At 37.9% G+C, this 27,707-nt stretch overlaps 1 protein-coding gene across 1 annotated transcript; it reads right to left on the reverse strand.

Annotated features, from left to right (window-relative positions):
- Positions 1 to 243: 243 nt before the first annotated feature.
- Positions 244 to 22,383, reverse strand: LOC140230035 (uncharacterized). Its single transcript, XM_072310239.1, has 4 exons — positions 22,050 to 22,383; positions 4,693 to 4,805; positions 3,847 to 3,996; positions 244 to 2,004 (listed from the first exon to the last, which is right to left on the reverse strand). Exons 1-3 carry the CDS (start codon positions 22,303 to 22,305, stop codon positions 3,925 to 3,927), a joined length of 441 nt encoding a protein of 146 aa, XP_072166340.1. The 5' UTR covers positions 22,306 to 22,383; the 3' UTR covers positions 244 to 2,004; positions 3,847 to 3,924.
- Positions 22,384 to 27,707: the final 5,324 nt, after the last annotated feature.

The following is a 27,707-nucleotide window of genomic DNA, read 5'->3' on the forward strand; positions in this document are numbered from 1 at the left end:
AAAAAGGCATACATCTGGTTATATAAAAATCATACGTGAACTTATATATAGGATGTTGCAGTACACCTAGCGGCTTACAATGATACATGCAACAACATCGAAAAGATATCAAAAGACAGCTTTGAAATCTCATGAAATCTATTTAAAAGAAATTGTCGGAAGACACAGTATAAGATATATATCCAATTAATATGAAATGCATAGTTACTTTATAATGAACGATTTAATGTAGTCCGAAAATGCTACATTCATACCATACATACGTTTATTAATAAAACACAGTATGACAATCAAGGAGATATGTTTGCGGTAGTACATGATCGTGTACGTAGATCTCAGTTCTTTCAAGGACTACGTATACACATGGTGTTACCGTAAACTTCTCTTCATCACTTATATCACCGTGCAAAGTTTCAAACAACACACAATTATCGACAATCAGTAAATAACATACGACTTATAAACTAAGGTGCATAAGCGGAAAAAAAAAAATCATAGAATGCATAATGCCTCAAACATTTTAGTTCAGTTGACATTTATTTCAATTCATCCCAACAAAATCGACAGAAAAACCAAAGAACATCAGACAATTATTATTCATTATTTCGTAAGAAAATCATAAAAAAATATTATGAAGTATATCAAACTATACCAATCTCGTTAAGATAATCAAGAATAGCAATGCACACTTTGGAAAGTTGACAAAAAGTAAATACTAGAATGGAAAAAACAACAACGTGGCCCCTTCAAAAGCTTGCATGTATTGTAAGACATGTGTATGCTAAGATATCATCCAAAATCAATTAGTGTATAACAAGAAGAAACACACAAAAACAACAATCTCATACTATCATTACAAACAGTAACCCTCTTTTTGATCCAACCAAATTATCTAGTGTTTTCATCTTTTTTTTTTTTCCCCCCACCAGGTCCCTCGACAGACAGCCCATGGGAGAGGAATGACACCATTGCCTACAGCGTTGTGGTGGGCGTGGCTGGCATTGTATTTGTGATTGCTATTGGTCTTTACTGTCAACTGCAATATGTAAGTCAGTGAGACGAAGACAAGGGTGGGCGGAGCTGTAGGGCGGAGATGGCGGGGAGAGGGCGGGGTCAGCGAGGAAGATAGACCAATGATATCTGTCCGCTTGAAGAGTGAATCTCAAATGCTGCAGCAGAGTTTGCTATGAGATTCCAAGAAATAAGTGTCGTTGCGAAGTCTCTTTGCATATACATCGAAATTCATTTAAATCAATATATGTATATCTAAACTGTGACGATCAATGTTTGCATGGTGTACCCGAATTTCATACACTTTGCCACAATGTACATCTTATATGGTTATGTGTTCTAAGTAGAATTCCACAAAATGTAATTTTTTATGTGAAAGTGGACATCATATTGACTTGTTACTAACATGAATGATGAGGGTAATTTCATTCCCCCTTCTTTCTGAAAAAAAAAAGCGAGTTACTTTCTCTTTCAATATTTCCGGAAATAAATAAATTATGCTATGAAGAATTTTCTTTATATATTTCCTTCATATTATATCGAAATTTGTGTATGTTCAACCATATTTGTTAGCATTTGATAGCATTTACATTATTTGTATGACATGTATTTTTTGAAATATCACGTTGGCATTTTAGTGATAAGAAGGTTTGTACTGTAATCTATACCTGCATCTACATTATATTAAAATAATGACATACACTCATTACTCTAAATAACATGATTAAAATGTTTTTTTTTTTTTCTTTATCAATGTCTCCAGTTTCAGCGAATAGGAAAGATCGAGTTAGCTGCTGAGATGGCTGCTAGCGAAGCCATAGCGAAGAGAGAAGCCGAGGAGAAGGCGAGGCAAATTGCCGCCCAGAAGGAGCAGGTCAAAAAGGACATCGCAGCACAGAAGGCAAAACAGAAGACGAAGTAGACACATGCAGTTCAAAGGTCAAAGTCAACGTGAATAGACACTCAATCTCATCCGAGGCTCTGCTATACGATCTGGGTTATATTCAAAACCAAGCGCAGAATTCGAATCAACCAATTTTTACAACAGTCGTCAGTTTACTTGTGACATACAAATATCCTACTCTCATTTCAAACGAAACGTTGAATCCTTCAGGGATTTAAGAGAGAGTGCACTGGATTTGTTGTTTCTTACGTTGATGTTCTCTCTTACTTCGATCAAACGTTCTCCCTGTGATCTTGTGTGGCGTAATTCTAGCTGACGTCATGGATTTCATTTTTGTATTTCTGTGTGTAAACCTTAGCTACGTAATTATCATATAATTTGAAGGCAGATCCAGTTTCTGATAAATTACAGATTAATTTTATTTACTAATAGACCTAAATCCATATATCTTTGTGCAGAGGCAGAGATATATACTTCTTTGTTCTCTTTCTACACACACACACACACACACACACACACATATATATATATATATATATATATTGACAATAAAGTAAATAATAATGTCGATTTATGCTCTCAGGAGTACTATACAAATGTATTTCGACATAAGTAAAGGTAAGTCAGAACTTTAGGCATAAGCGAATCTGAACAAATCATATTCATCTGATCTCTGTAGTCACTATCAATTAAAGAAGACGGCTATATTCAAGGTATTTGTTGATATTTTTAAACTTGCTCTTGAAAGCTCCGAAGCAGAAAGAGAGAAAAAAATACACCACAGATACACATACTGAATCAAGCACATATTCCATATATTATCTAATTTCCCTATTGTACTATCCAAAATGTAAACAAGTTATCGCCGCTTTGGAAATTTTGTTTCAAGTTCCTTGTGTGATTAATATTTACGGTATAGAGAAGCTTAAGGCTTGGGTTTTATTTCAAAATGGTTTTTAAGCTTGAAGAAGTAGTAACAATGATGCTTTGCGTCATCTTGCAGAAACACTTTTTTCAGCGCATTCGTCCTATTCCAAGGTTTATAATCAAAACGAGACTGCTATTTCTATACTTGTTCAAACAAACATCAGTGACAAACATAGGTAAAAGTAAAAGTACATTATTTGATAAGGAAAAACAACAGCAACAAAGCACGCAGGCTAGTCGGGACTAGTCCTTCATTTACAACGCAATTATGATACCAATTTCATTGTGACAAGTATATCATGCTTCGACAATTCAAATACATTTGCATTATTTACAAAATATTTTGTCAGTATTCACATTATTTTTATTCGCATTTTTCTTTCAAGGCAAAATGTTATTGAACATTTTAAGACGGACGTCACGAGAATATAGTGATAATATTTTGATAAAATTGAACTGCTTTAACGATGCCTGAATTGAAACAAGGGAGTCATTCACTGCAGATTTGTACACACTTACAAAGGATATTTAAATATCTATTTTATATGCACTAGAGTGTGTGTTCCGTATCCTTTTTGGTTACTTTTCATGCAGTTATTCAACACTTTTGTAAAACGTTATTTGCTCCACTGTTCTACGTCATCGGTATGAACGTCTAAGTGTCCATAATTTCCGGGGGCTTAATATTTCTTTTCAATGTACATAATATTAAACGCATAATGATGTGAAACAGATTCAGAGGATGATCTTCCCAGCTTTGTTTCATTTCTATTGGTGACAATTCATGCTTTAATCAAGTAAAACCTGCACTGTGAGAACGTGAGATGAAAATTATTACTTGCCTATACATTTTGTGTGTGTGTGTGGGTGTGTGTTGTGTGTGTGTGTGTGTGCGTGTGTGTGTGTGTTTGTGTTCCCACTCGATGATTGTGGGTAATGTGAAAACTAGAAAGTAATCACGAATACCGTGTGATTCATTAACCACTGCAAACATTCGACTTCACCATGTTCACGTTGCGACAGTCGTTGGAAAGAGAAGCGACTAGTCAGGCTAGCAGAATTTTGTTTGTCCACGCTCCTGTTTACGTTCCATGTCGAGGCGTCTCAGAGAGCTCGTGAGACTGCTGGACCAAATCCTGACGATCGTGACATCCCTGTTCACAAACAGTCAGAAATTCATTTTGATAAATACCTTGAAGTGCATCTATCTATATTTACGCTTATTTCTGCGTAAGCTTTTGATCGACAAGCGATAGTCGCAGTTGATATCAATTCAACCAAAAACCATCCCAGCTGTAGTCTAATTTCATTAACATATTATTGTGAAACTTTGCATCGCAGCTCACCATTATTTCCCTATCCCATTCAATTTTTTCCACAGAACTCTAGGAATATGATCACTATTTTTAATGACCTAGTCCTAATTCTTCATTATTTCATGCTCAAATATCATACAATGGTGTTTTCTGAATTAAGAAGAGATAACGAACCATACAGAACCATACACAAATAATAAAATGAAATAAAATGAAATGAAATGAAAAGAGAAATTGCTAAGGAGACAGAAGGATTTCCATTTCCCTGGTATATGACCTCTCATTGTCTGGTCTTCTGTCAGTATCATTGATTAAGCATCATAACTCAAGACACGCAGCGGAAGCCTGAAAAAGAAAATGCTTTATAGCTATACAAGAGCATTGATTATGATTTCAATTTTCTTGTCACTGTGGTAACAACAATCATATATAAACGTATAATCTCCTTCCAGGCTAAACCTTCAGCTCTTTTAACGACAGCTGGTTGACCATCGATATTTCTTCAACCAGTATTTTGAATGAAAAGACACTGACCTTCAACCACTTCTTGAACAGGCAGACGAAAAAGAAAATACCCAGTCCACCAAGCAGTATGAACCCCGAGGGAGATGGGCGTATCACCTTCCACAAACTGTGATGCCAACTCTCTGGAACAGAATGAATATGAAATAAGACAGAAATCAGACAGGAAACACAGGCTTTATTAAAAGGGCATTTTACCGGTTTTTTATTTTTTTTTATATGTTGTTCTTTTAATTCTAAAAGACCCAGCGGTGCAAACAGAATCAAAATTTCATAATGATTAAGTCCGTAATTTATGTTAAAATTGGAACTTTTTAGGTGAGTATTATGCTAATGAGCTGACGAGCCCGGATGTTATGATGTCACAGGTGCTCTCACTATTACTGATTACAAGTGCTTGCATACGCGTGCGTTAATTCGTATCGAGTAGCAGACGACGCTGAGGCCTAATTCAGCTAACAGGCGGCGCTTGTGTACTGTTCTATCCATGTAGATATCTCAAATTTCACTAAACCAAATCGCACCAAAATTACAGGATATACTTCATATCATATTTCAAAGTATTCTCTTATATTTGAACGAAATCAGTAATCGAGAAGTATCAATATTGACGCCGACTTTCAAGTCGTCAATCAAAAAAAAAAAAAAAAAAATCACTCTTCGCGAGAGATCTTGGCGAACGCAAGATGCACAATCTAGAACTGAAGCTAGCCGACTAGTACTGTGCGAACGGGGAATTTACGTGAGAACTAAACTCAAATGTGTAATGATTTTTGCGACTTGTGTGATATAGGAACTACATTTTTCATTCAACTTACCACAAATAATTTGTAAATTTATTTATTGCCCCCGATTACTTGAAAAATTTGTCTCATGATATTAAATGGCTAACTTCAGTCTGTGCGTGCGCAGCAGATAGACACTCTTAGCTAGGTAGGGCCTGGCCGCAATCACTCATGTTAGTCGTAGAGCAGATTATTTTTAGCGACGCCGACAGGAAAGTCGACATCTACACTTACGCTTCCAGACATGTGATTTGTTTCCAATTAATGTGAGCTGTTGGATATGAATCACAAAGTACTTCTTGTGAGTTTGGTGCCATTTGGCAAGGTGAATTTTGAGATATCTACATGGATACGGAAGTACGCTAGCACTATACCTACACCAGCGCTGGGATCGCGAAGCGGCGACACTGTGTTAGAATCTACGTGGTCATGCCACTCTTCCGAGATATGGGTCCTAGTAGGCCTACTGAAACAAACTGTTAGATCTAACATTAGTCCTTGGTGTAAAGAACACCACTATGAGATTTACTCGACTACAAAACATCGGAAATCCATAAAGCAGATACCTTACCTGAAAAATTCAGCACAGGAACAACAGTGCCTGCAGGACAAGGGTCCAGATCTAGATCTGGGGTCTGGACTTTCGTCTGGACTTTCTTCAAGTTCTGGCAGCAGGGTATGTAACGTTACGCTGTGCCTTAGCGCTGTGCACATAATAGGGCCTACAGCTGCAATGTCGACGGTGAGTGAGTGTAGGGCCTACTCATCAAAACTTGGACTGCCACGTAGAACCTACTCCTTGACTGCTCAGTAGTCCTAGTCCTATGCTGTCCTAGTTTTAGTATTTCAGAGTCTATGTGTACTGGGTACCGTTTTCATCTCACTAAGCGTAAATCGTGCGTGCCGTTGAAGAGAGTCTATCTACATTTGGATTTTCGAGATTCACTCAGCCCTCATCTACGTTAGATAGTTTGAACTGGCGAACCATCGCTCGATCATGATCATCAATGCGTAACGTTACTTACACACGGTCTTCTATGGGCAGCACGTTCGGATAACGATGCCAATTTCATTTTGCATATCTGGAATTTCCCCACAAGTTTTATCTAAATAAAAAGCTGTTGAAGAGCTTGCGTTTAAAGATTAATAGATATTGTTTAACATATTTATTATAGCTCCATATTGCAATTATACTAAATAACAGCTTTTGGAGTGCTTCGTGTGAGATTTCATCAGTAAATTGGCATTATGTAGTTCGTCTTGCTAATGTCGGAGTTGTGCACAAAGAGCACCTGTGACGTAGGCCAAATTGCGTGGATCGTTCCATGGCTTGCTCGTTTTCATTTTTTTTTCCAAAAAATCATTACATGCTTATCCTGGGTTTTACAATCCTCTCTTTCCAGTAGTAGGCATCAAAAAATGTAGATTAGAATTATCAGACAATTAGAAAATGTCAGTACAGTTTTCTTTAAAAAAAAAAATATTACACAGCAGCAGACGCAAAGGTGTTATTATTCTTAAAAACTGGGATATATGAGTACAGTGCTTTAGAATGGATTGCATCGATATGCATCTATGGGCACACAGACATATATTTCACTTTCTTCATTGCACCTCGTTAAAAAAAGGGGAGAAGTAAGAGAACCGGATCCGCTGGCGCTCAAAGCTATGTTTTAGACTCATAAAAGCTGGCGTAATTATATATATATATTTTTTTAACCGATTAGATGGTTAGACATAGCCATGTCCCTTTTTCTCTAGTCTTGCATGGCAAGTTACAAATGAATTTATTTGTAGTTTCTCTTGGTTTCTTTTTTTGGTTGTTTTCGTAGATTTTCTTGACTTGAAAACGATGCGCGTTTACGCGTATAATCCATTATGGCGTGCATGGTTCTCGAAACGACAGGGGATGGGGGGGGGGTAGCTGGCCAATCAAAATCCTGATTACCATTTTTTTAGTGCCCTTATGTCAGGAAGTATAATTGTAGATATTAACCCATTTCATACTAACATACACTTATAGCTAACAGGCTACACTGTCTTGAGGAAGTAAAAGAGTAGGTTTATTCATTCCAGGCGCGGTGGAGCACCCCAATTTGCATCTCATTATCCCCCCGTTCTACTAGTATTTGAATTTCCAACGGGCATCCACGGCTGCCCGAAACTGTGTGCATGAAAAAGTCAAATCTTTACCTTCTCCTTGTGTCTCTATGCGTGCCGCTAGTTAACTCAAACTTCCCACACTATCTAAGTTTTTGAAAACCTTCCTTTTGATTAAAAAATTATGAAATTTGCTGCTCTAGAACTTGAGATATTAAAGCATTTTGAAAATCACCTCTCGCAAAACATGCTCTCTGTTTTTTTTTTTTCCGACTGGACTACGGCCGGGCTTCAATGTGTCCGAAATTGGCAACATAAGTTCATCAGGCCTCAATCCATATATGGTGAAAGTTTTCGCTTGGTTCCACCTGTACTTTTTGAGAAATCAACTTGTTTCTACAGGGTTTGGAATAGAAAATTGTAGTCAGCGAAATATTTGAAAATGACGTCATTTCTTTTCCCGTAATACAGGTATTGTATTGGGCATGCGTGGTACGTGAGATTCAGGATTTCGTGCTCATTGTTGGTTTGCATGTGACGCAGTCAATTTTGCTGAGTGTCGCCCGGCGGTGACTGCTGAGCAAAGAGGTTCTATATACTAGTATGTAATAGAGCGCGCGCTCGCATACAGAAGCGGGGCCAATTGAACGACCCGCCGCCATTTTCAGAGATCGACTACCAGAAGCCCGAACCCGGAAGTGCCTATAGTAATACACGTAAAGTACAGTTTCGAATATGGGGTTGGGTTGGAAAAATCATTCTAATTTTAAGGAAAATCAATATTTGTCCATATGCCTCCGGATTTTATAAGAGAGATATATTCTCAACACAGTATATGTGTTTTGATGAAAAAAGGACTTGCTCTAATGTGTCAAACATGTGCCTTAAAAGAAAACTGTACTGACATTTTCAAGTTTCAAGTTTCAAGTTTATTAAAAGTTTCCACAATACAAAAATTACATAAGAACAATAATATGTAACAAGGAATACATTGTTGAATATGTGATTAAGACAATTTGCAGAATTGAATATAAATTGACAATGCATGTAGATGCATATAGATGTAAAGTGGAGGGGTCTTAGAAAAGCAAGCTTGTATAATAAGAACCCCTGGAAAGGCAAGTTAAGACATGTAATATAATAACTCACTACTATATACAAACATTAAAGCCATAGAATAATTCTAGTGGAATTCCTCAATCCCTCACACACACACACACACACACACACACTACCTATGGAATTTTAAAGCAAAACATAATTGGCATTAGACTATATTACTCAAATGGAAAGCGATGAGATGAAGTCATGTATGTAGAATTTAAAAGGAGCAGCATCAATGAGACTGAGAATATCGATGAAGCAAATACTTCCGAGCCAACACTTTAAATCTGGAAAAAGTGGTACTATCTTTAACATCTGAGGGCAACATGTTCCATTCTTTTATGCAAGACACATAAAAAGAATTTAGGGCAATACTGGTAGCTACACGAGGTAGATGCAGAAGGTTTTTCTGTCGTGTATTATGGGAATGAACAACTGAGTTTTTGACGAACAAATCTAGAAATAAGGAGGGAGAACTGGACATGTGAAGCTTGTACATGAATGCCAATGAGTTAAAACACACTAACTCGTTTAGAGGTAAACAACACAGCTGTAAGAACTGGGGGGCACTTGGCCTAGTAAAGTGTGAGCTTGTTATTAGCCTGATAGCTCTCTTTTGTACAATAAACAATTTATGAAGATGGCTGTTATAAGTATTACCCCAGGCAACATTACAATACATCAAGTGAGGCATTATGATGCTATTATACAGTGTAGTCAAGACACTTTTAGGAACAATAAATTTTAGCTTATGCATCACACCAACACCCCGAGAAGCTTTGGAACATACATTTAGTATGTGTTGCTTCCATGACAGAAATTCATTGATAGTAATACCAAGGAATAATACATTTTCGCTTGTAGCTACCTGATGTCCACCAATAATGAGAGAAGGGGTGTTTACAGGTATCCTCTTATTCCTTGTTCTGAAAACAACACATTGTGTCTTCTGAAGATTAAGTGACAATTTATTACAACAAAACCAACGATAAAGTTTGTTAAGTTCTTCATTTGCTGAAGATATTAAACTGTACGCATCCTTGTGGGAGGACAGAAGACTTGTATCATCAGCAAACAGTGAGTAAGTAAACAATGATGTAGCACTGATGATATCATTGATATAGATAAGAAATAATAGTGGGCCTAACACTGAGCCTTGAGGCACTCCACAATCAATGTGGGTGGAAAGCGATTTGGTCCCATTGACAACCACAAACTGCATTCGGTTTTGCAGATAGCTTTTGAACCAGTCTAAAGGAACTCCACGAATACCATAAGATTTAAGTTTGCAGATAAGAATGTGGTGGTCAATGGTGTCAAACGCCTTGGACAAATCTAAGAAAATGCCTAGACAAAATTTCCCTTCATCAAGTGCATGAGCAATAATGTTAGTTAAATGCAATACACCCATACTGGTAGAAGAATATTTGCGAAAACCAAATTGCTCGGGGATCAAAATGCCTTCTACAGCTAAATAATTATTTACTCTCGAGCATACAATCTTTTCTAACAATTTAGAAAATACAGGCAGCAAGGCAATGGGTCTGTAGTTTTCAATGTTTCTGTTATCACTTTTCTTATACACAGGAACTACTTTGGCAATTTTCATCTTGTCTTGAACTATTCCTTGCGACAGAGATTTATTAAATATGTCACACAATGGGACAGCAATGCTATGGATACACTCTTTGACAACCCTAGGAGCTATATTATCAGAACCTGATGACTTAGAGGATTTCAGTGATAAAGCTAGCATTATTATTTCAGATGCAGTAGTGGGCTTCAAAAATAAAGATTTGCTGTTTTTTGTAGGTTTCAAATAATCCTGAAAAGTATTGGATGTACTTGGGATCTTTTCACTTATCTTAGCAGCAATTCCTGCAAAATACTGATTGAAATGTTCAGCCTTTTGCGTATTTGTACTTAATGAAATATCACCATTATACATTTCTGAGGGAAGGTTGTGACATTTCCCCTTTCCGATCAATTTGTTTATATGGAACCATGTTTTTTTGATATCCCCTTTTATATCATGGAATAGATTTCTAAAATATTTTTGCTTTGAAAAGCGCACAACATTTGTCAATTCATTCTTGTAATCAACATAATTCTTCTTATTTATCCAGGTTGGATGTTTAATGAATAATTTATAGAGCTTATGCTTCTTCCTAATGGACCTAAGCAAACTATGTGTGATCCAGGGTTTCTTACATCCCTTCTTGGCACATGATTCAACAACAGGAAAGCATTTGTCATACACATCACCAAATACATTAATAAAATAATCGTATGAATCATTTGCACTAGTTAAGCTATATAGGTCATGCCAGTCAACTTCTAAAAGCTTCTGTTTGAAAATAGATATGTTCTCAGCATTGACTGCGTGCTTAGTTTTTATACTTCTTTCACCATTTGATATGCTTACTTTTCCTTTGTCTATACAATAAATAGGCAAATGATCAGATAGGTCTGAAAATATAAGACCACTCTCAACATTATTTTGAATACAATTTGTGAAAAAATTATCAATCAGGGTAGCAGAGGTGTCAGTAATGCGAGTAGGTTTAGTGATGAGAGGGAACATATTATGTGAATACATAAGATCCAAGAACCCCTTCACACTATCATCATAATCAGAATTTAGCAGATTGATATTGAAGTCACCCATAACATAAACAAACTTGTTCTCCCTAGATAACGTTTGCATATATGCTCTTCAACATTATCACAAAATGATTCAATATCACTTCTTGGAGCCCTATAAATACACCCAACTACAATATGCTTTTCCTTATCATCAACTTCAATAAAAATTGACTCATAACCAGGTTTACTACCAGACAAATCACACCGTAGCTTATAATCGATGGAGTCTTTAATATATAAGGCAACACCACCACCAATGCTATCAGGTCTACAGATGTTGATTAGGGAGTAACCTTGCAACTTGAATAAATTAGCATCAGTTGATGTCTTAAACCAAGTTTCAGAGACACCAATGAAAGAAAAATCATGGTGTAAACACTCAAGCAACACTTGCAAATTATCATGATTTTTAACAAGGCTCCTAGCATTTATATGAAGCATAGTAAAATTCTCATGTGGTTCGCTGCATGCAAGCTTTTCCTGAAAGTCATCACAACTTACATAATTACATTCCCTTACTGTGGAATTTAAGTCATCGTCAAGGTCAACATCCAGTTCAAAGTCATTGGGCAACATTTTTCATGTTATTTCAAAATCTAAACATGACAATCTGCATGTAGGCTCTTGAAAACAGCACAATGCTGCAAGAAAGGTAGACAGTATAAAAATGCTTGCATTAAAAAGGTTCATAGGTACACATACACACACAAGAACATACACACATACACACACACAATAACAGAAGATATTTGCAAAAACTTCAATGAACAAACACATTAAAGGTAAAAAGGCAATGAATAAAAACCTGGGGGCTTCTGCCAGGAGAAATTGAATACTTACATGTACATGTATCCACCCGACATTGTGTATACTTACTATACTTACAACTTGTATATAAGTACATGTATCCACCCTACTTAGGCCTACTGTAACTAATAAATGAACAAGACCCATTAGTACAATGTCCTTGTACATACATGTAGGAGTGGCAAATAGTATTGAAATGTGAAGTACCAATAATACAGTACTACGTAAAAATTCAACAAAAATGTTGTACATGTTTATACATGCCATATAAAGCAATACAGTGGACCCTCACTATGAATAAACACCATATAAACACCATTTTCTAATTGTCTGATAATTCTAATCTACATTTTTTGATGCCTACTACTGGAAAGAGAGGATTGTAAAACCCAGGATAAGCCTGTAATGATTTTTTGAAAAACATGAAAACGAGCAAGCCATGGAACGATCCACGCAATTTGGCCTACGTCACAGGTGCTCTTTGTGCACAACTCCGACATTAGCAAGACGAACTACATAATGCCAATTTACTGATGAAATCTCACACGAAGCACTCCAAAAGCTGTTATTTAGTATAATTGCAATGGAGCTATAATAAATATGTTAAACAATATCTATTAATCTTTAAACGCAAGCTCTTCAACAGCTTTTTATTCAGATAAAACTTGTGGGGAAATTCCAGATATGCAAAATGAAATTGGCATCGTTATCCGAACGTGCTGCCCAAAGAAGACCGTGTGTAAGTAACGTTACGCATTGATGATCATGATCGAGCGATGGTTCGCCAGTTCAAACTATCTAACGTAGGGCCTAGATGAGGGCTGAGTGAATCTCGAAAATCCAAATGTAGATAGACTCTCTTCAACGGCACGCACGATTTACGCTTAGTGAGATGAAAACGGTACCCAGTACACATATACTCTGAAATGCTAGAACTAGGACTAGGACTACTGAGCAGTCAAGGAGTAGGTTCTACGTGGCAGTCCAAGTTTTGATGAGTAGCTAGGCCCTACACTCACTCACCGTCGACATTGCAGCTGTAGGCCCTATGTGCACAGCGCTAAGGCACAGCGTAACGTTACATACCCTGCTGCCAGAACTTGAAGAAAGTCCAGACGAAAGTCCAGATCCCAGATCTAGATCTGGACCCTTGTCCTGCAGGCACTGTTGTTCCTGTGCTGAATTTTTCAGGTAAGGTATCTGCTTTATGGATTTCCGATGTTTTGCAGTCGAGTAAATCTCATAGTGGTGTTCTTTACACCAAGGACTAATGTTAGATCTAACAGTTTGTTTCAGTAGGCCTACTAGGACCCATATCTCGGAAGAGTGGCCTGACCACGTAGATTCTAACACAGTGTCGCCGCTTCGCGATCCCAGCGCTGGTGTAGGTATAGACATAGTGCTAGCGTACTTCCGTATCCATGTAGATATCTCAAAATTCACCTTGCCAAATGGCACCAAACTCACAGGAAGTACTTTATGATTCATATCCAACAGCTCACATTAATTGGAAACAAATCACATGTCGGGAAGCGTAAGTGTAGATGTCGACTTTCCTGTCGGCGTCGCTAAAAAATAATCTGCTCTACGACTAACATGAGTGATTGCGGCCAGGCCCTACCTAGCTAAGACTTTAAAGAGTGTCTATCTGCTGCGCACGCACAGACTGAAGTTAGCCATTTAATATCATGAGACAAATCTTTCAAGTAATCGGGGGCAATAAATAAATTTACAAATTATTTGTGGTAAGTTGAATGAAAAATGTAGTTCCTATATCACACAAGTCGCAAAAATCATTACACTTTTGAGTTTAGTTCTCGCGTAAATTCCCCGTTCGCACAGTACTAGTCGGCTAACTTCAGTTCTAGATTGTGCATCTTGCGTTCGCCAAGATCTCTCGCGAAGAGTGATTTTTTTTTTTTTTTGAGTGACGACTTGAAAGTCGGCGTCAATATTGATACTTCTCGATTGCTGATTTCGTTCAAATATAATATAAATATATATAAATATATAATACTTTGAAATATGCTATGAAGTATATCCTGTAATTTTGGTGCGATTTGGTTTAGTGAAATTTGAGATATCTACATGGATAGAACAGTACACAAGCGCCGCCTGCTAGCTAAATAAGGCCTAAGCGTCGTCTGCTACTCGATACGATGTAATCAGTAATAGTGAGAGCACCTGTGACATCATAACATCCGGGCTCGTCAGCTCATTAGCATAATACTCACTTAAAAAGTTCCATTTTTAACATTAAATTACGGACTTAATCGTTATGAAATTTTGATTCTGTTTGCACCGCTGGGTCTTTCAGAATTAAAAGAACAACATATAAAAGAAATAAAAAACCGGTAAAATGCCCTTTTAAACATGAAGCCAAAATTGCCAAACAGGCATTCATGCATTCATACTACAGAAGATTGCAGAAAGGTACAGTGTATGCTCTTTGGTATGGGAGTACTGATTTCACGTAATATATGTCACTTAGAAACATCAGACACACATTAGTTGGGGGCCTAAGGGCTCAAAATGGGTTGTTTGCTTCAGATTCTTCCAAAAGCACCAAATTTGGCTCATAGGTCCCTTGTACCATACTCTTTCGATTTTTGATGGGCGCCAAGACTAAAAACCCTTGGGGCCGCCATATTGGTAAAATCCAATATGGCCGCCATCCGGATTACAGGTCAACTGCAGTTACAAATTGAAAAGGTTGATTAATGTTATGAATCCCATGTGGAAGATTTTACGGGGTTAGAGAATGTGATTCTAAATATCATTTCTGCATTTCAAGGTCACTCTCACCTCTCAAGGTCACTTCAAGGTCAAATAAGATTTAAATCAGGCATTTTGTGCATTTTTCGAAATGGTGTCTGTGAGCATTCAACTGCAATTCACTGGTACCCCTATTTGTCCGTTTGTCACCTCTTCCATACTCCTTCAATGGTCAATTAGGGCCAAGAGCGGTTCCATCCCCCTACATTATCAATAATGATTATGACAAATAAATGAAAAAAATATATATTTAATATATATATATATATATATATATATATATATTATTGAAATCTTTGAGCACAGAAAACGGGCTTCCATTGGTTTCGTTTTCTTTTTTTTTTCACTATTTATCAATTGTTTCTGGTCAGTTTTTCCTTTCTTTGTTTCAATATATTATATATATATATATATATATATATATATATATAATTTAAATACGGCCGCCATCCTGTTCCAAGGTGCCGAATCAGGGTGCAATGGCAAAGAGGGTAATAACACGCCTAATCTTATTTTGTCTTCTTTTTTCTTTCTGACGAGATAGCTGGATAGCCCGTATACAACTAGCTGGTCAGTTGCATGTACTTGGGGTGGACCACTTTACCGATTTATGCACCTTGAATTTTCCGATAACGGAATGCCGATTCGGGATCTTGTCATCTGTCTGGGTTTGTGATTCTTACACACAAGGGACTTCCACTTTTTATATCCTAGTGATGAGGTGCAAAGTGTTGTGCCTATACTACACACACCATTGCTCAGCTAGACTTGAGATACGTGGGATTCGAACCTGCGCCGGAACACAAGTCTTTAGACCGCATGCCATACGCTACCGACTGAGCCACCTCGTCACCTTTCATGGTCAATTACATAAGTTTCCAGCTGGCAAGCGATATGATTCTCCTCCTGCTGAAATTGACAAGACAGACCCCCTTGACAAGACAGCGTCTGCTTCTTCAGTGAAAGAAGCAATGGCCGAAGCTCCCAGGGAATGGAGCTCCTCAATCCAGGTCAGACCAGTATTCTAAGGGCAGTTAACTAAATTCGATCATTAAAGTCCTTTAATGGCAGTATCTTATCAGAGTAGGTGAAGACAATTCAGCTGAAGGTTTTTTCTTATCTTTTTTTTTTCTTATCTTTTTATCAAACGGAACCGTTTCTCTACTGAAAGCGCAAATGACTAGGGAGACTGAACACCTATTGATGTTGTATGGAATACTGATCCTGAAGAAATTAATCTTAACATTTTTGTGCAGCAACACTGTGCAGTCCTCTGACAAGAGATGGTGATGGCACCACTCAAATCTCAAGTTATGATTGGAAGAGCGTAGCGTCTTGCTGAAAATTACGATTGAAAAATAAAGAACTGCCCTCATTTATCAGCGCACAGATATCCAAGAATAAATTGGACGGACAACTCATCCTGAGCACCTGACTCGAGACGGAAATATCCAACAGGAATTGTGATCTCACAACCCTTCAGCTTTCCAACATCTTAGATGCGATCTACGTAAAGATATCCTTACAAAGGATGACATAATGTTTTCTGAAAGCATTTTCTGAAAACAGTATACAATCTCACGGATGAGCATAACATCACATTTTCGGTAGTGTGCTTTTTTTAATCCCTTTGATCTGAGGGAGTTACCGGTGGGTCGTGGTCTTTCCTGTACAGCATACCTCTCTTCCACAGCACAACATCAGGCACTGACACGGTGCGACATTAACTTCAGGCTTGCTTTAATGTGGAATGCAAAATGCCTAAGTAGTATGGGTCAGCAAACCAGAGCTCACTGACACATTAACTACTTTAGTAATCGTGCTCATGTCCAGCAAGGACTGATGAGCAACAAGGTTTATGGCGCAGCCAGCGTCAACGAGGGTAGGCATCATCTCGTCATAACGTGGGAGCAGATCATCAGAAACCACCCTATCTGCTCAAGAGGCGCTGTATCAACTTTTCGAAGATGAGTGCTGCTGCAAGTGAGTTTCTACTGGAATCATGACAGCATGGGTCATGATGTGATCCCTGACTTCAGGGAGTGGAGTTGGAGGAAAGATGACACAGGTACATGGGATTAATAGTACTATCAGCCACTCTCCGCAATGCTTCAGTACCAAATTTCATTCTTCTGCGCCACAGCTGTTTCAAGTCATGCATTGGGAGGTGGAAAATATGGAAATGGAGAAAAAAAAAGTAATGAAATGAAATGAATGAATGAATGAATGAATGAATGAATGAATGAATGAATGTGAAAATGCACAATGTAGAGCAGTTGTCAGATGAGCCATGGTCAGTAGTTTGATATTGCTGCAAACTTAAAGTGGGGGTGGGGGAGGGAATTGAGGGCCTATCTGAGGGGAGGAGACATTGTCGCAATGCCAGCGTCTCGAAGAAATTATTTTCGCTATCACAACTAAACCGATTTCCAGGCGATGTCCAAGACGTCTTCAAACAAAGGGACAACTTATTTGCTTGGAAGTCACGGGGATGTTGGCACGGCTTTTGCAGTCGCAGGGACTCATCAGAGACGTCTTTTCTCAGCGACTTCTCCATCTCGTCGCCATTACGTTATTACGGCCTCCACAATATGCGGGGACATCTCGAAGATGTTGCAGACAAATTTAGTCGCCACGACATGGCCACAGTGATGGAGACTTCTCAGAGATGTCTCGTAGACGTCTCGGAGACAAGCTGGAAGACGAAAATAGTCTCTGCAAAAAATCGAAAATGTTCGATTCTCCGGCAAATCCTGGAGATTGGGCTCGTCTCCAGACGCGTCGCAGAGATGTTGCGGAGAGTAGAGTTGCAACCTATAGTCTTCAGACCAACGAGATACCAACTTATAAAGTCTTGTGATATCATACCAATTTGCGTCCAAGCACTTTGGATATAATCTCAATAGACCCTAGAAGGTTTCATGAAGTTGTACTATAGCATATCTAATCTGTGCCCTGTTAATGGTGTCACTGTGGCACCTGTGAAATATGCTTGTTCCCTACATGGCGTCACCAGGACCTTCATGTTCTCTGAACGGCATATTTAGCCGTGGAGGCACATAAAATTTCCTGTAAGGACTTTGGAGTCGAACTTTCTTACACAAGTTCGAAAATAGCAAATTGATGCCTACCTGATGTACTAAAAATCCCTTAAACACGACAGAATTTGTTTTTCTTTTTTCATCCAGATTAGGAGTGATCTTCATAATTATTATTACACTGTATTGAAATCTGAATTACGAATATCTGTTGTGATTGAGGATCCCTGAACTGCAACAGAGAAATAAAAACACTTCTCTTTTTAGTGGCAACGTCAAGAACGCTGGTAATATAGAGAGTATCCCCCTCCCCTTATTGCTAAGCTATTAATATATTAGGTAGCAATAGGAATCTATTTCTCATATATGTATGTTTTTATTACATTCCTTGCAGATGAAGATGGAAATAATAATCCAATAATCAAATCTTGAAAACTCTTTGAAAGGGCATTACCCATAATTCTAACTAGCTCTTTTGGTTGTCATTAAAGCAAATGCAAATATATTGAATTCCGCAAATATGACCAGTCGGTGAGGACATTCTTCTTAGCGCCTGTAATGTAAAAATAATTATTGGAATGATTGTGGCATGAACTATGATATTCCATAGCTTTGGACAGAACCTTACCTCAAAGCTTGTGTAGCCATATTTTAACAGGCCATAATTGAAATGATGCAGAAAAAAAAAATTACCGTAAGTAATCATCAAAAATGAAATTGAAGGGTTACCAAGTCTTCAAATTCAATTGTGAAATAAGGATCTGAGTAAGATCCCTTAAACTTAATTACTCTCAGAAAGGGGTTCTTATTATAATTCATGAGTGTATACCTAGTGTTTGAAATCTTAACACGAAAGCAGATAATTCATATTGATGTTACTCGTGAGAAAGCCCACCTCTCCCTCTCTCACAGCCCTCAACAACTGCAATTCTATTAGCAGGGCTGGCATTCCTCTTATATTGACTATAGGCAAGCCATTTTCTAAATCATCTATTGTGAATATAATGGTTTGACTCCAAATGACCTTTAGGGAGACCCTATAGGGAAAAGTTGACATCAGACCATAAAAATAATTTCAGAATCGAATTCCTTGACCCATAAAACCGCTAGAGCTGAATTATTGTAACGCTTTAAAGGTTTTTAATTGTTATACTGGCTTTTAAACGTAGGTGGCAGCCATATTAGATTTTGCAAATATGCGGCCCTGGAGGGCGCCCTTCACAAGAAATACGCCTTTTTTCAGCCGTCGACAACTGCAATTCTATTACTCAGGCTGGCATTCCTGGAATATTGACCATGGGCAAGCCATTTTTTTCAATAAACTGTTATGAATACAATGGCTTGACCCCGATATGACCTTAAGGTGACCTTACAAGAAAAAATTGACTTCAAACTACAAAAACAACTTCAGATTCGAATTCCTTGACCCAGAAAACCTCTTAACCTTACTTTTTAAATGATTGTAACCCTTTTATGTTTTCAAATGCAGGTGACCTTTAAACGTGATATGGCGGTCATATTGGATTTTGCCAATATGGCCGCCCCAGAGGGCGCCCTTCTTGGCGCCCATCAAAAATCGAAATAGTATGGTTTGGGCTACATGTGTGCCAAATTTTGGTGCTTTTGGAAAATTTTGAACCAAAAATCCCTTGCGCCCCCCACTACATACAACACTTTATTTTTTTCCATGATATTTTATTGATTTCATTCAAATTAATCATAAATCAACCCATTCTGGGTGTAACATGAACATAAGAACGGTACAAATGCCATTCAAAAGACAAATCCATTACCAGCTTATACTGCCCATCATCTCCCTTCAAACATAACAGCTCGATTATAAATCAATCCTACTGACCATTTCTTCACGAGAAAGTATTGACATGTACAAAAAAAAATGTATATATATATATGTATCTTTGACTATGGTATACTTATACTGCCAATCATCTCTCTTCAACATAACAACTCGATTATAAATCGAGTATGTAAGGGTATACAAGGGTATATACATAAAAAAGCAACAAAAATACGTTATACAAACTAGAATGAAATCATTTCATTGAAATCAAATCCCCATCCCCCACCAACCCCGATGCACTCAAACCTATCCCACACCCCCACCACAACCCCAAACACATACATCCACAACCACCACACACATACACCCCAAACACCAACACACATACACACCAACACCAAAAACGCACATAAACACATACACCCCACACACACACACAAAACACACCCGAAGCGATACCACCTTCCTTCCTAATAAAAACGACTTCCAAATTCAGAAACATTTTCCCATTTTAGCAAATGTAATCCCAACTTATTTCTTTTTATAGCAATTTCTTTTTCTTCATTACTTATTATTCTTTTACAAACACACACTCCCACACGTACGCATACAGCACACACTCCCACACACACACACCCACCCACACACACACACATACGCACACACATGTACACACCAAACAAAATTTTTTTTTTCAAATTCCTACACACACACACACAAAACACACTGTGTGTTGTGTGTATGTGTGTGTGTGTATGTGTGTTGGAATTTGAAAAAAAAATGTGGTTTGGTGTGTACGGTGTGTGTGCGTATGTGTGTGTTTGTTGTGGGTGTGTGTGTGTGTGCTGTATGCGTACGTGTGGGAGTGTGTGTTGTATGTGTGTCTGATGTTTCTAAGTGACGTATGTGAAATCAGTACTCCCATACCAAAGAGTATACACTGTACCTTTCTGCAGTCTTTATTATGTAGTATGAATGCCTGTTTGGCAATTTCGGCTTCATGTTAAGGCACATATTTGACATATTAGAGCAAGTCATTTTTTCATCAAAACACTTATACTGTGTTGAGAATGTATCTCACTTATAAAATCCGGAGGCATATGGACAAATATTGATTTTCCTTAAAATTAGAATGATTTTTCCAACCCAACCCCATCTTCGAAGCTGTACTTTATGTGTATTACTATATGCACTTCCGGGTTCGGGCTTCTGGTAGTCGACCTCAACAGTCTTTCGTGCGCGCGCGCCACTGTTCAATTGGCCCCGTTTTCATTTGTACGCACTGAATGGTGAGCGCTTACTCTATTACATAATATAGAACCTCTTTGCTGCTGAGCTGCTGCCGCGCACGCTGCATGCAGCAATGCGTTGTGTGTGCTGTGACATGCAACGCTACAGTGACGCGATTATATATACATGGGACCGACCTGTACGCTTTGCGTTCGTGTCATTTTTGACATCACCTTCTGGTTTTTTTTTTTTTTTTTTTCCGACACAACCATGGCCGGGAATATTATGGTATGAAATTTAAAATGCAAGCAGATAAATAAATCTCGGTGTACTTTGTTCGAATGGCGCTTTGGTTCCGCAACCACACTTCGTGAATTTTAGGATGATTTTCGAGGCATATTTTTGGTAATTTTGCTCGCCAGATTTTCGCTAGAATTTCACATTTTATCATTGTCAAATCCTTTAATATGTTATATGTGCATATTCGGACATGTTTTCAAATTCAAACTAACTCAATTTTAATCCGAAAATATGTTTCCTTAAATTGTTATTAACTTGAGAAGTTGTTTACTTTTTCTCAACTACGCGAGTACATGTTGTATACTTTATGCAAATGAGGCTCGGCTGCCGATGGATTTCTGCGAGATAATTGGGGTGCTCCACCGCGCCTGATTCAGTATCCGAATTATGTGAGACGCACCGAAAGTCAGTTTCCTCTATAGCGATTGATTATCCTTTTACAACTGAACTGGAAGACCTCTATGCTAAGTAGGGGCCGCGGAACCATTGTTGTTGTTGTTATTAGTGGTGTGTGTGCTTTTTTTTTTTTTTTTTTTTTTTTTTTTTTTTGAAGTGGATAAGAGTATAGCCAGTGATACACCCACCCCGGGCTTTTGACGGGAGGAAAAAACGAAAATATTTTAATTCTTTTTAATTCTTTTTAATTCTTCTATTTTAATTAATATTGTTTTTCTTAACTTGCCTTTTTCGCAGATTCCATAAAGCGTGTGTATGTGTGTGTGTGGGGGGGGGGGGGGAGGAGGTCAACTGAAGTGCAACGAATGGCTGGAAAATAAAACTCACCTTTCTCTACAACTACATTGACAGTGATCTCCGTTTGTTGAGCTGAATTGCCATGTTGCACGATGCATGTGTACGTCCCATTATGCACAGGACCAACATTCTCTATCTCGAGAAATGTCTTGTTCACGAGTTTCAATCCACTTTGGAACCGTGTGGAATGATTGGAAATGTAATCGGCTTCTATCAAAAGCTCCTTTAAGCCGTCCTCGATCAGCTTGTACCACTTGACTGACTGGACATCGAGTTGAACCTCCATGGCAGCATCGATGCACGGGACCACCTTTTCGCTGCCACTCAAGAGGTGGACGTCAGTCTGAACATAGTTTACTGTGATCAGATTTTAAAAAAAAAAGAAGAAAGAAACGACATGAAGGTGCCTTCTTTGCTGCCTCTCTTAAGCTGGACGACGTCGGTACGAACATGGGTAACTGCAATCAGATTTAAACGGGAAACGACCTTCGTAACCAAGAATAAATTCTTCCAACCACAATTTGATGACAACAGATATTTGGAGTTATTTTAACGGTCCTTAGAACTAAGCGTATTACATATAATAGACATGCTGAATGTGTAAACATCACACAATCATCACTGTGTTATGCAAATGACTCCATAATGATTCAATATTTAATATAACCGTGAATCTATGAAGAGAAACAATAAACTCGGCCAAGAAGCATTCTTTGAGAAATTGATGTATGGACTTATTCAGATACAAGCAAGGTTTTTTCAATATGAGAGACGGGAAGTGAGAAAATTCATTCGAAAGTATATTGTGAGAGCTGCCAGTTAAAAATAAAAATAAAAATAAAATATATATATATATATATATATATATATATATATACATATGATACAATGTTCTAAAAGAAAATGAAATTCACTCGTCACCGAACCTTCCCATCGATTTTGTTGTAGCAGGTTATTATCATTGGTTCTCCTTAACTTTCTGAAGCTCTAAGATCATTACTGATGCGTTACACTCGGGGTAGATCGCACGGTTCTCATCAGGGGCCATGGACCATTGTCGTTGTTTGTTTGTTTGTTTGTTTTATTTTTATTTCTTTTTTTTTATGAGAGTATGGTCACTGGTACCCTTACCCCGCGCTTTAGACGGGAGGATATCACTAAACCTTCGAAAAATATGGGCATTAATTTTTCCTCAATTTTATTTTCGATTATCTTTTTAACAGATTCCATAAAGTGTGCGTTTGTGGCGGAGAGGGCGTCAGCTAAATGAAACGGGACTGGCTGTAAAACAAAACTCACCGTTCTCTACAACGATAAAGTTGAAAGTGATTTCCGTTTGTTGAGCTGAATTGCTCCGTTGCACGATGCACGTGTAATTCCCATTATGCTCAGGACCAACATTCTCTATCTCGAGAAATGTCTTGTTCACGAGTTTGAATCCACGTTGGAACCGCATGGAATGATTGGAAATGTAATCGGCTTCTATCAAAAGCTCCTTCAAGCCGTCCTCAATCAGCCTATACCACTTGACTGACTGGATGACAAGTTGAACCTCGGTAACATTAATGCACGGGACCACCGCTTGGCTGTATCTCACGAGGTAGACGTCAGTAGGAACATGGTTCACTACGATTAGATTTTAACAAGAAAGCTGCCCTCTCAATAAATCATTTCATGCAAAAGTTCACGACAACAGTCATTTGATTTTTTTTCTAATCGCCCTTTAAACAAATTGAAGGTATTAATATCCAGACCTACTGAAAGTTTAGACACCACACTTTAATCAGTAATGAAAATAATTCCACGGTAATTCAATATACTCATTTAACCGTTAATATATATTAATAGAAACAATACATTCAGCCAAGAAGGGTTCTCTGAAAAGTTGTTTCTCTTGAGCCTGATTCCGATTCAAGGAAGGTATTTCATTTTATTATGAGACACAAGAAAATTGTCTCGAAAGTACACAAGATATTTTGAGAGCTGCCATTTTCCAGATGGACAGAATTTTGAACTGTGCGTACAATGTACCAAAAGAAAATGAAATTCACTGGTAACTAGATCTGTCGTCTTTGGGACATGATACACTCTAAGAAAAAAAGGTTCTTTTGAGCACCATTAAATGGTTCTCAGCACTGTCACAATAGCGACACCCTTTTAGGTGCTCGTGAGAACCTTTTCTAAATGGTGCTTGTCGGCACCTTTTGCAAAAGGTGCCCATTAGAACCTTTTTCCCGATGAAATGGTGCTCGTCAGTACCATTTAAAAGGTGCCCATGGGCACCTTTTTGACTAAAGATGGGCACCTTTTTGACTCTTTTCAAAAGGTGCTCATGAGAACCATTTCATTGGAAAAGGTTCTAATGGGCACCATTGTTAAAAGGTGCTGACAGGCACCATTTAAAAAAGGTTCTCACAGGCTCCAAAAAAGGTGTCGCTATTGTGACAGTGCTGAGAACCATTTAATGGTGCTCAAAAGAACCTTTTTTTTTTCTTAGAATGTAGTATGTGAATTGATGTCTGTGTATTTTTGGTGTGTTTCACATGCAGTGCTGGTAAGGTGCTTCACTGGCACCATTCTTAAAGGTACATTACCTATCTGCATTGAAAATGTGCATCACAAACTCATTTGAAATGAAATGAATTCATCTGAATTTCATCTCATCAGTCAAACATACGTTCAAAACATGTATACATATATATTAGCAATACATCAGCATATCATACATTATCATTGACACTGGAAAAAAAAAGAGCAAGGATAACACACCCATGCACACACAGTTTCACAAGCATGAATACATGTACATGACAGTCACCAATATTTTTTCATGAAACATTACTCAATAACTGAAAACCACAGAAATTTGCTCTTTCATAAATTCGCAGAAATGTATTTATTCACCTTCACTTTTACAATCTAAAGGTGAGGTTTGTATTTGTCATGTTATAATCTGTCAAATATTCTTAACAAAATATTTTCATTTGTTCACTAATTTTTTTCCACAATATTTGTCATTTGTGTACCGAGCAGTTCTTGAAACACCATCACACATCTCTGTACAGATCATGAAATAGCAAGAGGTGCATCAGGCTTTTGAAACACATAACAAAATTTCTAATTCTCTGTGAAATAATTCCTGCATGGATGAGATACAGCAATTGATAGGCAGAAGGCAAGTACATTACCTGCTTAAGTAGTATGAGGAACTTTTTTCCACATATTTGCTAGTTTGTTCGGTGTTGTTGTTGTTTTTTTTTTCCTTTTAACGCATATTTGTCCTAAAAGCAACTACAAAGGGCAGGAAATCAATTCCATTAAACAGGACCTTTGGTATTGTCACAGAAAACATACATTATATTGCTGGTACTGTATGATACTTCGGATAGGATAAGCTTTACACTTCTTCACTTCACTTCACTTCACATTCATAACGTCGAGTACTTGAATTAACTTATCTTTGTATACGAGTGACCTTTTTTGTTGTTGTTGTTCTGCAATTTGAAAGCACCATACATCTATACAACTGCAAATACAAGAAGAGTATCAATTCAGGTTAACGAAATCATGACTTCTGACAATTTACAGCATGTCCTACGAAAACACACACAAAAAAAGAAAAGAAAAGAACAGAGACTCCAACCCCAAGCACCTTCTGATCTGGAGATTCTCCCGCCCGAAACCCCTAGCAAACGGGAGACTCCAAGTTGATGTGTGCGAAGCGCAAAGTTCCTAGGATTCTAGATGTTCTCTGGTGCTATCTTAGGCTTATTTTTTCAACATACGATAGAAATAAGTAAGAAATCCTTTCAACCGGGAGACACAGAGCCAGGGCGGGAGAAATCAAATCTCAAACGGGAGAACGGGAGATTGTGCAAAAATGGGCTTTCGGCGGGAGATCTCCCGTCGAAAACGGGAGAGTTGGAGTCTCTGAAAGAAAAGAACACATTGTTTTATAATGAGAAGGATAATAAGAATCCCAAGGGGAAAAGAGCTAGGATACCACACCCACACAGTTTCACAAGCATGAATGAACAAAATTCCTCAACCATGATCTAAAATATATAACATTGGGAATCGATAAAAATTTGAAGAGTTTGATAGCAAAAACCGATAAGTCCATTTTTGAAGATTTTGAAGTACGGTCTCTGTCATAAAGTACAAAATAATACCTTTTAAATCATATATTGGTTAATACATATAAAGGTACATTTTTGAAGTTATGGTCAAAAGAAGCAAAAATTTTCTTATTGTTCTCTTTATTTTTCTTGACCTTTAATCGCAAATATCTCCATTTGGCAAATATGGACTTATCGGTTTTTGCGAACAAACTCTTCATTTACACTTTTTTAAAAAGCAGAGCAACAAATTCATTACAGTAAACTATATGCAGGCCTAAAGCTGAGGTTTGAATTTGCTGTCCTATAACCTGCCTATGACAATAATATGTTGTTAGCATTTGTCATTTTGTTCACCAAATTTGCCAACAGTCTTTTAAACACCACACATGTACATTTTGTATTTCTGCAAAAGCAATATAAACTGGTGACAAGAGGTGCATCAGTGCTTTGAAATAAATTACATAATCTTCAATTGTCAACACAATACGTAATTCCTGCGTGTGTATAAATGCAATTCAAAGTTTTACCAGTCTAGGTGCAAACTTTAAAAGTGTGCAGAAATCGATCACACAATGACTGGAGAGTCATAAAGAGCATTTTCCTTTTGTGCTTTTAAAGTTTAGAACTATGAATGACTCCACTTCTCAGATTGGCATCTGGTCTGATCTCATTACGTCTACCCCCCCCCCCCCCCATATACAGTTGATTCAAAGCTGTTAAATGCAAATTATAGTGAAACATTATCACTGGTACATTGTAAGTTGCAAATACTATATTGGGATCATAACAAAACATGTGACCCTCCATCACACAAACCAACAAAAAGTCGCCTGACGTGAATATTTGGTTGATGGCAGATTCAGAAAGAGCAGCTATAAAATACACTATAAGTCAATGCAAACGAACTTACCTACCCTATCTACATATTTCTCAAAGGTTTTCTCTGGCAGCATCAGTGTGTTTTCTTTGACTCAGCTCATTCTTGGCTAGCGTAGGTTTCTGGTCGATGCTGTCAACGGGCTATCGGGCTAAAACTGTCATTCTGATCGATGTATCCTTTTGGTCACCCAGCTCATTCTTGAGTAGCCCATCGGTTCTGTTTGATGCTGTCAACGGGCTATCACAGGCTGTCATTCTGGTCGATGTATCGTCTTAGCCACACAGCTCATTCTCGACTAGCCCAGGGTTCTGGCTGATGCTGCAAATGGGCTATCCCGGGCTCTTATTCTGATCGATGAATTCTTGTGGCCGCCCAGCTCATTCTTGGCTAGTGGTAAGCCTACGGTTCTGGCCGATGTTATCAACGGTCTGTCATGTGCTGTCTCTCTGATCAATGTAGAGTCTACCTTTTTCCCTATACCGCACCAGCGACCCAAACACGTACGTACTGCTTCATCGTCCCGGCCAGAGTTACTTGTTCCCTGGTTTCTGTGCATGTTGGTGTGTCCACTTCCCTGATATATGAATTGAAAGATACAATAGACCTACACCGCGTTAATAAAACAATGTCATTGCTATAATTCGATAAACAGAACACGGCATTACACGGCGTGACTCCTCACTAAGA

The sequence above is a fragment of the Diadema setosum genome, chromosome 6 (genome assembly GCF_964275005.1).
Source record: "Diadema setosum chromosome 6, eeDiaSeto1, whole genome shotgun sequence".
Lineage (NCBI taxonomy): Eukaryota > Metazoa > Echinodermata > Echinoidea > Diadematoida > Diadematidae > Diadema > Diadema setosum.